The 17136-nt window shown below is 37.0% G+C and overlaps 1 protein-coding gene across 1 annotated transcript; it reads left to right on the top strand.

Annotated features, from left to right (window-relative positions):
• Nucleotides 1-15001: 15001 nt before the first annotated feature.
• On the top strand, nt 15002-15802 carry lrrc3ca (leucine rich repeat containing 3Ca; the record flags this gene model as incomplete). The annotated part of the gene is made up of 1 exon (XM_081392927.1): nt 15002-15802. The coding sequence occupies one exon, from the start codon at nt 15002-15004 to the stop codon at nt 15800-15802; it is 801 nt and encodes a 266-aa protein (XP_081249053.1).
• Nucleotides 15803-17136: the final 1334 nt, after the last annotated feature.

Raw genomic sequence — 17136 nt, 5'->3', positions numbered from 1 at the left:
AAAAAAAATACTTTTTCTCTATCAAATTCTGAGCAAGAGTTATTCAAATGTAACCGAAGGGAGGCAAAGTGTAATTTTTAGCGCCTATATGTGTCCTTTGGAGTTTTCAAATACTCAAATGCAAAAAAAGTTTTTGCAAAAGACATTACCCCAAAAATCCTACTTTTAATATATGCTAAAATACTTTACTTGATAGATTTTCTTCATTTTCATTCAGGTTTAATCTTTGTATCTGATAAACACAATATGCAAATTGGCATAAAGGAATGAGACCAAGTAACGTTAAAAATTGTTTGTGCTTAAAATTAAGTGACATGCTTAAAATTAAAGGCAGCTCTTTTTTTGTGCGTTTCTATGGTAATGTTAAAAGTAAGATGTTTATTGATAGATATCGTTATCGTTGTATTGCCCAGCCCTAAATGGGAAACACTATCTTTAATTAATCTAGTTAAAGTTATTTTGCACATATATATCGATACACACATGTGTAATAACTGCCTGGCACATTCTTGGAGTTTGACTTTTGATTTGTCTTAGATATTCATAATAACATAATTCTCAACATTTGGTAATGACTGTAGTGTAATATTGTGTGTCAACAATTGCGAGTAACATATTAATGTTCTTTCTTTAATTTGTCAGATTTTACGTCGTCCTCCACTGCCTCCAGAATTGTTTCCTGGCATCTCTTGTTTTAAGGTTAGTCATTTAGGCCTGCGGCCTCTGGTCTAATCACAGCCGTGATGATATAGAGTTCTATATCACACTCCTACTCGAGCGATATTGCTTAAATAACATGATGTTTGTAAAAGGCTTTGGTAACGCTTTAGATTTTCATTGTATTTCCCTCTAAACACTGATAACCATATTAAATCAGCCTCATTTATAAAGCGTGCGTACACACAAAACGGGGCTGAAAACATGCGTACGCCACTTCCCACGCAAATGTTGTGATCTATAAAAAAAAAACTTGAGAGACAATTAAGGGGAATTGGCGACACAGATGGTGAGGTAGTGAACTGAAATCAGATTGAAAAAAAGTATTAACACACACACTCGCAAACTCACACACAAAGACACAGAGCATAGCACAGTTCTATGCAAAGTGGGGAATGACAGAAAAAGTTTGAGAACCACTGATGTGGAGTGACACTGGGTTAGCTCTGTTATTTTGACCTGGGTTAAGATGAGTTGCTGCTGAAAAAAATGTGTGGCAATTACTCAGCCTACTGACATTAGTTTATCTAATTGTGATAAACTTGACTTACTGTTCACTCCAATAATTTAGTTTTTCTGTATTTTCTAGTGACACCGGATAATAATAACGAAGGCCTGTGTGCTTTGCAGCAGCCATTGGCAGCAGGAAGCCGAATATGAAGGGCTGGGCTCTCCTGAACGTAAGCTATTTAATTTAAAGATGGAGAACACACTGAGACAGGCACGCACACACACACACACACACACACATACACACAAAATACACAGCACACACAGCACAGTCCTATACAAATGGGGAATGACAAAAATGACAGAAAAAGTTTGAGAACCACTGCTGTGGGGTCACTCGTTTAGCTCTGTTAGTTGGACATGGGTGATGCTGTTCTTCTTTGTGTAATGGGCCTTTTTCTGTATTTCCTAATGCCACAAGATGATTGGCAGCAAGACACACCCAGTGAGGAAGGGATGTGCTCTCCTGAATGTAAGTTAATTAACACGCAGACACAGAACAGAGTCTGTAAAACAACTTTGTAAGCAATTAAAGCTGTGTCACACACAGACACTCAGTGCGGTTACATGACCAGTCCAGTCTAGTCTAGTCATCTAGTCTGTTCTCCTGCAATCAGACTAGCTGTCAGTCTAAAACTACACACAGTCAAGTTAGATTGACCCGAGAGCATGGTCATTCTGACTGAATCCGATATGATCTGACACTGATTACCTGAAAGAATCTTTAATCTTTGTTTTAACCTTTTTAATCTTTGTGTTTCAAGTGTCTGTGAACACAAACATGCCGCAGTGTCGTGAAACCCCATCCCATCCAGGCCTTCCACACAGGACCCCTCAAAGTAAGACATATTTTAGTGTATGATGTGTTTTATGTGTCTGTACTTCTTACTCTGTGTTATGGTAGGCTAGAGGCTCTCTCTCTGGCAGAAGACAGGCCTTAAATCACGGCCTATTCATCAGGTACTCCTGAGTAAGTCCTACAATGTGTTGAAGCAACATTCTGTCACTATTCAACCCATATGTAGTGTCTGTATTTATATCAGTTGTTCTCGATATTTATATACTGTCCTCACACTATTCTCAACCAAATGTCTTTTAATTTTTTTTTTATAAAATGCTCTGACTTTTCTGAATCGTCTTTATAGAAACAATCAAACGAAGATATAGACCAGGGTTCACCAATCTCGGTCCTGGAGGGCCGCTGTCCTGCAGAGTTTAGCTCCAACCAGCTCCAACACACCTGTTTGAGAGTTTCTAGTATGCCTAGTGAGACCTTGATTAGCTGGTTCAGGTGTGTTTGATTGGGGTTGGAGCTAAACTCTGCAGGACAGCGGCCCTCCAGGACCGAGATTGGTGAACCCTGATATAGACTTTTGTGCTACTGTCTTCTTTTTCCCCCCTGTTGCTTTATTTTTGTTTTTTGTTTAGGTGCTGTGTTAAGAAATCCTGCCCAACAAAATTCCACTGAGGCTGACGTAGAGATGACCGTGAGAAACTGGCTGCAGCTGAGCAGGGGCCCCGGCAAAGGCAGGGCGAGCAAGCATCTTAAGTGAAATAATTGATTGGACTGATTTTTCTTTTAAACTGACTAACTTTTTTGGAGGGAATTTCTTATTTTTGTTGTAGTTTTCTATGTGTGATTTGTGGAGTGTTAAAATAAATTATACTGCTTTTGCAAAAACAAAGTGAAAAATAAATTTTCAAGGTCCATCTCCCGGTGCCCTTCTGTTTTGTTATTTCTCCCGGAAAACTCCTGTAACTTAATTTTAAAATCACTGATCCATTATTTTTTTCTGTTAGACAGACATTTCTCAGGTTGTCAGATTGTGTATGCAATACACCCTACACATAAACAATCACTTACTTTCAATTTAAACTTAAATTTAAACTGCCTACTTGTCAAATTGTTAGGGAAGAAATTTTATGATTAACACATCACATAAACTGTTATTGAGTGTTGTTGATACATAGGAAACTTGTGCCCTTGGAACACAATCTGACAGCAGTTAGCCTAAACAAATCAATAAGACCTAATATAATGGTGAATATAATACAATAATTAATTTGTCAGTCAATGGAAGTATTACCAATAATCATAAGGTAATTTCAAAACATGTTGCTAGCTTTTATCAGGACTTACACTCATCCGCTTCCACAGGTTCTGGCATAGATTCTTTCTTAAATAACATCTCCACAAATGCTAAGAAAATAAATGAAGAATTTAGAGAGATTTTTGATGGAAGAATTTCCTTACCTGAACTGGTGGAATGTGTTAAACTTTTAAAAGACAATAAAACAACTGGGAATGATGGCCTAACAGGAGAATTTTTTTTTAATGACAAACTTTCTCCTTTCCTGCTATCTGTGTTTGAAGAAGCCATTGAAAAAGGTGAACTTCCTCCGACTATGAAAAAGGGCGTGATTGCTTTAATTCCCAAACCAAATAAGAATAAATTACACATTGAAAACTGGAGACCCATTAGTTTACTTAACAATGATGCAAAGTTATTTGCTTTAATTTTTGCCAAAAGACTTAAAGGGGGGGTGAAACACTCAGTTTCAGTCAATCTCATGTTAATATTGAGTACCTATAGAGTAGTATTGCATCCTTTAAATCTCCAAAAAGTCTTTAGATTTATTATATTTATAAAAGAAAGATAGGCTGTACCGAGTCTTTCCGAAACAAACCGAGCGACTGGAGGCGTGCCGTGGGCGGAGCGCCGATAGCTAACAACACAGGCATTTGAAGCAGTTTTACTCACCGCCTGCGGTTCCAACGCACGACCGTGAACCTTTATCGTTGGGACTGCTCCATCCTTAAGCATTAGACGATCTGCAAATCCGGCGTCGAACTGTCTTGTTTATCAAACCTATGCAGCGCTGCCAATGATTTCCTGTTGAAGCGTGTTGATGTGCGCGGTCTCGCTCTCCTCTGGTCGACGTGTGCGCGGGCGCGCTTTTCCGAGAGAAATGTTCATATTTCACGAGTTCCACTCTCGTCTACGTCATTAGATCCACGATCGAAAAAAAAACAGCCGAAACTTGTACCAACCCGGAAGTAAGATTTTCGGCACAGAAATTCTCCGTTATTCGTCCAAAATATATATTTTTTTAAACTTTGGCCATGTTTAGCATGAGAATCCATCTCTTTAACACTGTAAACAACTCTGAATACATGAAACACCATTGTACCCCCCCTTTAAACATAGCCTGAACCAAATTATAGATGAAGAACAATCTGGCTTTATGCCCAAAAGACACATAAGCAATAAAATACGTTTAATTTTAGACATGATAGATTACAGTGACCTCCTTCCGAATGATAGCTTCATACTATTCATTGACTTTTATAAAGCTTTTGACACCATTGAGCATAACTTTATATTAAAATCTATTTCCTTTTTTGGTTTTTGTAACTATTTTCATGAGGCAATTCAAACCTTATATAATGGGTGTTCTAGTTCTGTTAAACTGAAAACAGGCACATCAGAAAGATTTAGTATATCACGTGGTATTAGACAAGGCTGCCCGGTGTCTCCATTTTTGTTTCTCTTAGTTGCTCAGACAATGGCTACACACATAAAAATGTCTCCCTTTTTAGGAATTAATGCTGTTGGTAAAAAGTTTAAAATTTGCCAACTTGCAGATGACACAGCCATCTTTTTAAGTGACCAAAACCAAATTGGGACTGTAGTAAATAGTATCAAAACATTTAGTGATGTATCAGGATTGGTAATGAACATTAATAAATCAGTTTTGTTCCCCTGAAAAATTGCAATCTGGCCAGTCTTGATGGAATACCAATTAATGAAAAAGTGACATATCTTGGAATTGTAATTTGTAAAAATAAATAGGAACGTCATAAGTTAAATTTTGATCCAATTGTTAAAAAAATACAATCTAAACTAAATTCATGGTTAATGAGAGACTTGTCTCTATTTCGCAGGGTCTTAATATCAAAGGCAGAAGGTATATCACACTCTGTATATGTTGCCTTATCGCTGGATATCCCAAAAAATACAATTAAAGAATTGGATAAATACTGTATGATTATATCTGGAGGAAAAAAAAACATTACCTCAAAAAAGAGGTTATCACAGGATGTATAGACCAAGGTGGTCTGGAAGTGCTGGATTTTCATATAATACTTTTAAAATTAAATGGATTATAGAATTCTTGAAAAGCCCTGACAGCATCTGGAACGCTTTTCCATCATATTTGTTCAATACTCTTGGTGGCATACATTTTCTTCTGAAATGTAATTTTTCTATTGATAAAATTCCCTTGACTTCCACAAACAAGCCCTTCTATCTTGGATATTGATCTTTAAACATAACTTTAGTCCACATAGATACTTTATTTGGAATAACAAAGAAATCCTTTATAAAAGAAGTCTCTGTTTTGTCGGCCATGGTTTGATAGGAATTCTGTTGGTAGGACAGTTACTGAACAAAGATGGTTTGCTCATGTCATATTCAGAATTTCTTCAGAATTTTAACTTCCCAGTGACACCAAAACAATACGCAGTTGTATTTGATGCAATCCCTACAGGTTCACTTCAAATTCTAAAACACATATCATTCACAGATATTAGTGCTGAATTTAATATAATTTTTATTGGAGATACAGACATTACAAAGAAAGAATACACCAATAAATATATTAGAAATCAAATTTCGTGCTCGGTTCCACCTGCTGCAAAGTTTTTTTGGTATTCAACCATGGGTGATTTAAATTGGGAAAAGGCAAATACTACTATTTATAAATACTGTATTAATAATAAAATAAAAGAAGTTTCATTTAAAATTTTGCATCAAATTTATCCTGTTAAGATACGTTAAGAAGATTTAAAATAAACATAGAAAAGTCTTGTGTTTTTTGCCAATCAAATAAGGAGACTATTTTTCATTTATTTTATCACTGTATGTACACAAAAATTTTTTGGTCTGATTTGGAAGAACATATAATCACAAAATTGAATGTAAACATCAGAATCAATATTTTTGATGTCATGTTATACTTCATGTTATAATTCACAAATGTAAATGGTCTAATTCACAACCTTGTTTTAAGGTATTTCATCTGGACTTTAAATCATATTACAAAACAATAGAAAACATGCAAAATATGAAGGCTACAAGAACATTTCATCTCCTGAAGGAACTGCATAATTTTTAATTTTCTCCTTCTATATATTAATTAATATGTTATTATCCTCTGGTCTGTACATACTGTACATTTCATTTTTTTTGTTGTGCAGGTTGCACAGTATTTGTAGTGTTCTCTGTACCTATTGTCCTGTGTATTGTTCATAATAAAGTTCGATAAAAAAATAAAAAAAGTAGCTCTAGGCCCCGCCCCGCCCCACGGGCACGTAGAGTGGAAGAGTGCTCATCTGCAGGTCAGAGATCAATCAGAATTAACAGCAGCCCACCCATATATATGAGCCCACCCACACTCAGGTCATCATTTTAAGTAGCTGTCTGATTTAGTTTGAGTGTGTGAGACAGAGAAAGAGAGAGAACCCGGCGAGTGAAATATATGAAAAAATAGTTTCATTAGTCTAAACAAAATTACAGGAACTGAATGCTTTTGGCATTTGGCAAAGCCTTTGCCTTTAGAGACAAAGCCCAATTGATTCGTTCATTTTAAACGATTTGTCAAGCCAGCATGTGCTCATAGCTAAAGTAAATATAAAAGTCGTGTTTCAGCATGGAGGGAGGGGCAGTGATCTTTTCACAGATTAACCTTTAAATGTGACTGGACAGGCACCACCGGCTTAAAAAAAATATAAAAAAAATAACATGCATTGGCACAGCATTTTTTATCAATCGTCTACTTACACTTTAGAATCTATACCGTGTTTTTCTTTAGATGACAAAAAAATGAGATTTACAATCAAACACCAGCAATATGCTTTTTATAATTATAATTTCTTATCAGAACTGGGAACAGTTATTTGGTTAAATTTAGTGTCTGATGCTGTGCGGCTGGTTGCGTGGAAACTGATCGCTCGCTCTCTCTCTCTCTCTCTCTCTCTCTCTCTCTCTCTCTCTCTCTCTCTCTCTCTCTCTCTCTCTCTCTCTCTCTTTCTCCGCGTCCAGACGCGTCCACGGCTCGCGCTGCGTGGATCTCCAGCACTAAACTAGACGGAAATATTTGCGCAAGTGACAAATGCCGAGAAGAGCAGAGGAGATTTTAAAAGACAGAGAGGAAAAATGTAAGTCAGTCTTATGTTTGAATAAGAAGCACAGTGAACGCTCGCTCTTGCCTGCCAACGGGATTAAACGTGAAAATATGCAGTAGCTTACACCTGACAGCTGTACAGTTAGGTTCATAATAATAGCGTAAACTATTGGTTTTATTTGTAATGCCATTTTTCCTTCACAGGTAAGTGAATGAAGAACAACTATGTAGTAATTTTAACTAATATTTTGACTTGGATAAAACGTATTATAAAGTAATTTAGATCTCACAACATTAAGCAAAAAAATAAAATAAATTATTACTTTGCAGTTGTCTTAATAATTAATAGGAAGAATTACTTATGTTTTTAATAATGTTTTTAACCTTAACCTTCAAGATAATTGGAAAGAGTTTGTGTGTCATGGCGATGCTGCGTGCTTTATGGTTATTGATAGGTCAAATTTATGTAGATTATTGATTAAAAAAACGATTTATTGGTTCAAAAATAGCTCAGGTTGGCATTCGGGGCTCTGTGTAAACTATCACACACTCCAGCATTCAGGAGCACTCAGACATTGTTTGAAATTAATTATTAAAGAAGAGACGAGGATGCACAATAGTTTGTAGACTAAGAACTGTTTCTTATGGTTAAAGCTTTTGTTGGTTTCATAAGACATAAACTAAACCAAATGATGAGCTGCCGCATGCATGCGTAATTTATATGATAACAACCAACATGCTGTTTGGTGCACATCAAACAGCTATTATAATGTAGTTGTTTTTGTTTGTTTGTTTTTACCAATCTCTGTTCTCTCACACACATTTTACATTTACACTATACTGTGTACTGTATAGAACTGAAAAAGTGCAGTTGTTACCCTAAAGATATTTCTACTTGATCTGGCCCTGAAAATTATTTTAGGTTTTAATATAACATTATATCATTAAGTCATGTTAAATATATACATAATTTGAATATTACCATGTAAAATGGATTTACAGTGTTCTGCTGAAGACTACATTTACGGTTTACCTAAATAGGCGACATGATTTTAAATTCTGAAACATGGTTCTTTTGAGGAATTATTCAAATTCATGAATTTATAAAACCTGTAGAGACATATATAGTAAAAATCATCTCAGTGATGGTTGCTAAATTGGCACCGGACCCCCCAAAATTGCTGCCATCTTTGCTTTTGGGCAGTTGGTTTTTGAAGATTTTGAGCCTATTATTGAGCCATAATTTGAATGTGACTAATCACTCTGAAGCTGCAGAAAAAATCATGGCAACTCTGATTGGCTAATGGCACCACAAGAATGTGCATAGTCCAAAGAACCTAGAGAAACTATCCTGAACTGTGATGTGAAAGGCAGCAAAATGGGGGAAATAGTCCATTTCATTTCATTTAGTCAGAATACATTGATGCATTTGAATGGCCATCAAAGGTGAACTGATTTACTTTAACTTCAACTCATGTTAGAGCTCTCTATAGTCAGTCAACTACCAGGCTGTCTTGTCTCATAATGCTTACATTCAGAAAGAGCAACAAGAAAACTGCTTAAGAAAATGACAGTGGCAATATCAGGCTGTCACCTAAGTCAAGTTCTATCTAATGACACGCCATTCAGTACACTTCAGATAAGTTCAGTTCAGCTCTGTCAAAGCTTATATCCACCTTTCCTGTCCCAACTCTAATGTATTTTTCATTCTCTTCACAATATACTATTTACTTGTTTGAGAGTCTGGATAAATCCTATGAAATTCATTGACAAGTCATAGAAGAAGTTAGGAATTGATGAAGACAAAAATATCTGTGTACATGACTAGTCATACAAATCACATGAATTTCCATACTTCTACGAGCTGATTTGTGCTGATAAGTGGCGGTTTGGTGCGGGTCTGACTGATGGACCAGCATAGCTATGTTTTTCAAAAGGACATAGGCCTAATGCTAGATAAGTTATTTAAGAAGTGTGGTGGGCTATACCAGCATCCCATGCAGCCGACAAGCATCCAAAACACATACATGAACTAATAGGGATGAGGCAGAAATAGTAATCATATGTCTGTAATTTGCGACTCTCATCCATTATGTTCATTTATATCATTATTTACATCACTGTTTTACTTTCCTACTCCAATCTAAACATATTTGTTGGCCTTTTATTGAAGGGGCAGGGTCACATCAGTTTTCTCCCCCAAAATGTTCTGTACTGAACCTTTTAACCTCATTTTTTCGTCCTTCTCTTCTTTCTTCTCTTCTGTAATGGAAGACTCGCTCCTCAGATTCTCTTGTTTCCTCTCTTGTTCTCTCTGTTGAATCATGTAAACATCCTGTGTGGTTTCTCCTCACCCCCTGCATGCTTCCCTCTCATGTCTTGTACAACCTTTACTCTGTCCATTCAGAGTTATTGACTTTTGCTATTGACTTTTCATTGTTTTGTTTTTTTTCCTGGCTTTCTCAGCTATACTTCTCTCCCAATCTCTGTTTTGCGTCTTTGTTGTCCTCATCTTTCACTGTCTGTATGTCTCTCCTTATGTGTCCGGCTCACACTATCACTTGCGAAAATGTCATGACAGAACCCTGTTGTGTATTCATGAGCGGTACAGCTTGGGGTTTGTGACTCTTATCTAACCTCTCCTCCACCACTTTGCTCATTTTTCCTAAGGTCAAACTTCCCCACTTTAAGAAAGAAAACGTTATGGGACAGTAAGGCTAAAATCAGTTTTCTTTTAAACCTGGGTAAATAACTGTCTTTGTTTTTGTTTTGTTTTTGGCAGGGGGAGACTTTGGTCAATGAAGCATGAAAGCTAAAGTATAATGTCCTCCTTTCTCTCTTTCTCTTTCTCTTTCTCAGCCTTCAGTATTTGCCTGGCATTTCAGCTGCTTTTGTAGAATGTCTTATTTCCCCCTCCCTTCAAAAAACAGTCCCTCCTTTAGGAGACTCCCACTCGTTATGTGATACTAAGAGGTACTTAGAGATCGATTTCATTTTTAATCTGCGTAAGTGGACAGTGGCGGGTCTGCTGCCATTTGTCAACTACAAACCCAGTGACTTTTATTCTTTCTGGATTTGTTATTTAAAATTGACAATTATAAGTACACTCCAAAAAAAAAAATTTAATTAATTTTTCTTCTTGTTCAATTTACTCAAAGAAAACAAATGAATACAACAAGTGAATTGTCCATTCAGATTACTTAATCCAATCGAGTTGAGAATATATGAATGATTTTATTTGTGTTAAAGTAGCATTATAGAAAAAAAACCTTTCATGGTTTGCACAGGAGCTGAATAGGGAGAGTAAATGTTGAAATAAAGCGATATTTTTTTTTTTTTAGCATGATGAGAAAATGTTTAATGTTCTATTATGTTGGTATTTAAATAGTTTCTGTTATGTTGGGGAGTTTTTGGTTTACCATTGGTGAAGTGTCGAGCATGCGCCGGGGTTGAGGACATGCAAACAAAATTCAAGTTTCTTTGATAATCACACAACAGTTATGGGTGTTTGAGTATGAGTGCTATATGTCATGTGTGCAAAGAAAATACAGTCATGTAAAAAAGAAAGGACACCCTTTAGGATTTTATGGTTTTACATATCAGAACATAATATAAATCATCTGGTCGTTAGCAGGTCTTAAAATGAGGTAAATAGAACCTCAGATGAACAACAACAAATGACATATTACACTGTGTCATTATTTATTTAACAAAAATAAAGCCAAAACAGAAAAGCCATGGGTGACAAACTAAGTACACCCTATGATTCAGTTGCTTGTAGAGTCACTTTTAGCAGCAATAAGTTGATTTTACGGGTATTTTTTTATGCACAGATCTTTTAAGGTCCCGCCCTAACATTTCAGTCAGGTTGAGGTCTGGACGTTGACTCGGCCAGTGCAACACCTTGATTCTTTTTTTTTTTTTCAGCCATTCTGTTGTAGAGTTTTTGGTGTTCTTGTGATCACTGTCCTGTTGCATGACCTAATTTCAGCCAAGCTTTAGCTGTTACTTTGGTATAGAGTGGAGTTCATGGTTGACTCAATGACTGCAAGGTGCTCAGGTCCTGTGTCTGTCCAAAGGACATTGTTCCAGATGTCTTGAGGTTTGTTCAGATGCAACTTTGCAAACCTAAGCCTAGAGAGAATAAGCTTTCTCCTGGCAACCCTTCCAAACATGTCATACTCGTCCCTTCTTTTTCTAATTGTACTGCCATGAACTTCAACAATTTACATGTTAACTGAGGCCTGTAGAGTCTGAGGTGTAGCATCTGTGTGTTTTGCGATTTCTCTGAACATTGCACGGTCTGATCTTGGGGTGAATTTGCTGGAATGTCCATCCCCTCCTGGGAAGATTGGCAACTGTATTGAATGTTTTCCACTTGTGAATAATCTTTCTCACTGTATTATGGACTTCAAATTTTGGGGAAATTGTCAAATAACCCTTCTCAGATTGATGGCAGCAACAATTACTTTTCTAAGATCATTGCTGATTTTTATCCTCCTTGTTAACACACACCTGAATGCTCCAGACCAGCAAACTGCCTAAACTTCTTTTATAGAGGTGATCACAATAATAGCTGTAATACATAAATAGAGAACCAGAGAATTATTATTATTATTATTATTATTATTATTATTATTTGTTTATATATATATATATATATATATATATATATATATATATATATATATATGAAGAGTTCAGATGCAAAAGCCTCTAAGTGCCATCTAAAATTTTCTCCTAGAATGATCATTTTTATAAACCTTGTATATTTAAGTTCAGTAATTTCACTTAATTGACAAATAATAGGTAATTTGCATTGCCATTTAAGTGAAATTATTGAACTTAAATATACGAGCTTGATAAAAATGATCATTCTAGAAGAAAATTTCAGGTGGCACTTAGAGGCTTTTGCATCTGAACTCTTCATATATATATATATATATATATATATATATATATATATATATATATATATATATATATATATTGGTGATACTGGTGGAAGCTGCAGGCTTAGGATTTATAAATATTTTTTCCTACAGTAGTTAAGGTTGGACGTTATTGAAGCCAACCAAGGCTTCTGCCTTCTAGAGCATGTTGCCTTGAAGATTTGTAAGAGGATAGCCGCTTCTTATATGGTGCTGATATATTAATGAGCTAAGGTGGAAAGCTATTTTTAGAAGGCTGGACAAAATAAATAAAAAAGTGTGAATTACAAGGCAAGTTGTTGTTCATCGTTACTTGCACTTTAGACAAAATGAGCTGCGTCTTAAGTGAAACTATTATTATGGATTACTGACCACAGCGCTGGTGGGATTAAATATCCAAAATGGCAACCACAGTTCAAATAGCAGGCAGTGTTTCTTGCCCGCTCTCTCTTGTACTGTACATCAATTGGGCTGTTGTCTTTTCCATCTGCAATATTTAGGACAACCAGTGTTTGTGGCAAGACTAAAGAAGTTAAATATAAGTATTCAAATTAAGATTTGTTTGGGGAGTTTATGAAACACAGATATAACTTTGGCTCAGGATAAAGAAGCGTATTGCACCTTGCAAGTCCGATATGTTCAAATGTCAAACTTAAACTGAAAACAAAAAACACTGAATATTTAAGTGTATCATCCAAGTTCAGATATCCATAAAAACTGCCTTTTCAATTGGATTTTACGTAGTGAAGATACTTGCTTTTGCATTTCAAAGAAGTTAATAAATGTAAAATGTGCTTAAAGCTACAGTAAAAATACATTGGAAAATACATTTTCTCTATCTGTCAGTCACTTTGCACATTTTGGTTTTCCGATAGTGTGCTTGCTAACATGTCTTTGGATGGCAGGGTTATGGATAAAGGTTGAGGGTAAAACAGCTAACAGCATCAAGCAGGGCAAAGCTGGTTTCTGTAGCCGGTTGCATAAACTCCTAAGACTAGTCTTACAAGTTATTCATCACATTTTTTGCTCTAAGACTGTTCATAACATTTTCAAGTCAGTTACCTAAAAACGTAGATTGGTTTAAGTTGATACCAAAAACGTATATCTGATTGGCTCTTGACTAACTGCTAGTTGGTCATATTAGTACTTAAGACACAAAATGGCTATTTTTATGCAACTGGCTGGTCTAGCTGTTCTCCCAGTCTGGCCAAGTTGACAAGTTCTCAAAACCCATATTAAACCAGCAAACAAGTCCAATCTGACCAGACTAGACAATTTTTGTAGAGGTACTAGATGCATTGTTTTAGTACTGTTTATTATATTCATAAATAAATTTCATAAATATTTCTCAAGTGAACCCCATGAGAACTTCAGATGAATTAATTTTTTTTTACCAATTCTGAAACCATGGCAGTCCACTCTCACGGCTAAATTATGGTTTTTACCACAACGTGCACTGTATGATTTCCATCAGACTCTGAGACAAGCTAAATAAGTTGTCTTGTCACAATTGCCAGGGAATGGCAATTATCTGCCTCTCTATTTTTTTTTTATTTAGCTAGGCCTCTCTATCTAATTAATTAAATATAATATATAACAGTTCTTGGTCCTTAAAAAAAGAAAACTCATATGTGAGCAAAGGGAAGCCTAGCAATCCATGTGTGAGGGAGCAATCATAAACTAGAGATGTGAGAACTGAAACACCAATTGCACGTTCAACAGAAAATTTCTCACAGGACATTAGAATAAAAATGTAAGTGAACACCATTTCACAGATGTGGCTAAGAGCAGATGGAACCCAAGGAGACAGCAAAGTGTAAATAGGCTCAATTGTTTGTTTGAGCCTTGCTTAGCGTGTGTAGCAAAAAGATTATAAAGCCGGTGGGTAAAAAATAATAGCTAAAAACCCCATTGTTTTGAGCTATAAGCAAACCATTTACCATGAGTAAACTAAAGGTGCTCAAAGTAAAGTACGTTCAAAGTATTGTCAAACAAAATGGAGGCTAGCTTGACCCTCCCTCCTCCTGATCCCGTCCCCTCCCCCTCCATCCCGTGCTTCCTGAAACAGTCATGAACCATTTAGAAAAAACAAACTGGATTTACCCACCTGTCCAGCAAAAACAGAGCCACCTGAATGTCAGATTGGAAGCCCTTCTGCTGGTGGAGTTCTCGACAACTTTTTGAACGCTTTTCCGATGTAAATTCGGGACTTTGCTCGTTCCTTCTCCTTTTCCCTATTCTTTATTATTTGTTCATCGGAACGCCAACTCTTTGGTCGTGTGTCGGCCATATCAAAATTGTTTGAAATATATATCAATATTTATGCATTTGCTCTGAAAGTGTTTAGGAATCATTTGTTTCAGTTAGATGAATTATTTCCGACCAGATGTTTTAATCAGTTAACAGAGTCTTGACATTCTCATACTTCAAAATCATCGGACACATGAAGCACACTGGCATTCCAAGAAAACCCATTCTGATCTTTACATATTCCGAAGTCTGAAATATTAAAGAAATATATATTCTCTATTAACTGGTTATGGTATTCTTCAATTTTCTAGGCTTGCAAGCTGTTGGGGATTTTGATGTTGGGTACAGCCTCCTGGATGTTCTCAGCACAGGTGATACTCCAAAGGGATTATGCTCGCCGTCCCACAATGCTGCTACCCTCAGGCTGGCTGCTTCGGCACTCTGTGGTCATGTGGTTGCTGTTTCACAGCTTGGTGCTGATGACACTGTGTTTCCACCACGCTGCAACTTCCTGCTCCAAACGTTGCTACTGTTCTGACAGCGAGGGCTCATTTGGCGGCAAGACCATGCGCTGCAGCAACCTGCATCTTACTGAGATCCCTCAGGACATTCCCAATGACACACGACGCCTCTACCTGGACTACAACCTCTTGACCAGCATCCCTGCCAATGCTTTTCATGATCTTCCACTGCTAGCTGAACTAGATCTTTCCCATAATGAACTGGCTTTGCTTGAACCTGGAGCCTTTAGAGGCTTGGCAGCCTCTCTGCAGTTTCTGGATCTCTCATCCAACCAGCTCACAATGTTGGACCCAGATGTCTTTGAAGGCGTTACAGCAAGATCTAACCTCACTGGAAACCCCTGGCACTGTGACTGCAGGCTGCAGACAGCCCTTCCACGCCTAGACCTAGAGCCTGTGTCTTTGACTGGCATTATCTGTCAGACATCTGAACCCTTAGACTCTGGAGCCCAAGGTGTGCCTTTCCTGCTGGCCAAAGACCTGGACCTGTGTGTGGTGCTCAAAAAGACCACGGATGTGGCCATGTTGGTGACCATGTTTGGATGGTTCACCATGGTCATCTCCTATCTGGTCTACTATGTGAGACACAATCAGGAAGATGCCAGGCGCCACCTGGAGTATCTCAAGTCTCTTCCCAGCAGGCAGGGCAAGTCTGAGGAGTCTTCCACCATCAGCACTGTGGTATAGTACAAGGCCAAGTGCTCATGACATGTGGAGGAAGCTTCTCAGGCTACCAAAAGGCAATGGGCACACTGGGCAATGGGCTACCTGTCTCTAAAGTTTAAAATTGATTAAACCCTTGGAAAAACAAAGACCCCTTGAATCATATACCACACCACAAGTAACCATTCAGGATTGATCTGTACCCTCCCAAAGAACCAGAAAGAACTTATGCCATAGGATGCTTCTTGGCCAGTGGAGTGCAATGTCCACAATAGGGAAATGTGAAACATATCATGCTGAGACTGAAACCATCCACAGACATGCAGATGGACATAGATGGCTAGAGACAGAAGAAGGGAAATCACAGAGGCCATCTAATCTAATTCAGATGAATAATTGATTCAGAAATGGCCGAACTTGAGGCTCATCTTGACTAAGAGGTTTTTCTACTCTGCACGCTTTTAAAGGAGGCGTTGTCTGTTTTTGTTTTTTTGTTTTTTTTTCATTCAGTGGCTTTTTTTAAATCAGATCTCCATTTGACAGGCAACGCACGGAGCGTAAAGCACTCATCATACTGGGTATTTACAAAAAGTACTGTTGTTGTCCCTGCAGGCAACATCAAAATTTTACAAAGCAACACATTCTTGCATGCATCAATGAATTTTCAGGTGTCTCAGTAAACATAGTATACAAACTGTGCAAAAGTAAAAAGCACTGTCGATTGCTTTGATACTCAGTGGTTAGGTTTTTAGGGAAGCACAGAGGAGCTATTTTCTTCACAGATCCTGCAGCGTTAATGACGTTGTGACTTAAAAGAAATAAACAGGTTGGCTTGTTATTTTCATGATCAGTCACTGTAAGATAAATCACTGTTAAAGTCATTTCAAGGGAAAACACCCTGAGGCATTTTTTTATTAAAAAAATGATTTAAAATGTTTCAAAACTTCTATGCTTAAAGATAATGAGACAATGTTGACGACCACATAGTGTGTTTGCACTGTTAGAGTGGATCCTTGGTATGTCACATCCAATACTGTGATTGTTCAGTTTCTTATGTGGAGTGCCAGCGAGAATAATTCAGAAAGTCTGCCAAGATAAACCATAAAATCAGCCTGAATGTTCTGCCTGCATGATTTAATGTCTTCAAAGCTTTACAAGTCATACCCATAAATTAAGAAAATAGCATTTTCTTAATCCTTTACAAAAGGCAGTGAGGGGTATGTCATGAAATTACTCAGAAAAGTCCAAAACCTAATGAGCTGCCTACTAAGAAATTTTAAGGTAAAGAAAGCTGTAATTGTGCTGGCATTTGGCTATGTAGACAGTAGATAACAAGGCAGCTCACTAATGGTAACACT

This window comes from Scardinius erythrophthalmus (genome assembly GCF_964197995.2).
Source record: "Scardinius erythrophthalmus genome assembly, chromosome: 18".
Taxonomy (NCBI): domain Eukaryota; kingdom Metazoa; phylum Chordata; class Actinopteri; order Cypriniformes; family Leuciscidae; genus Scardinius; species Scardinius erythrophthalmus.
Note: the sequence above shows the minus strand (reverse complement) of the source record. Positions and strands in the feature narration are given on the sequence as shown.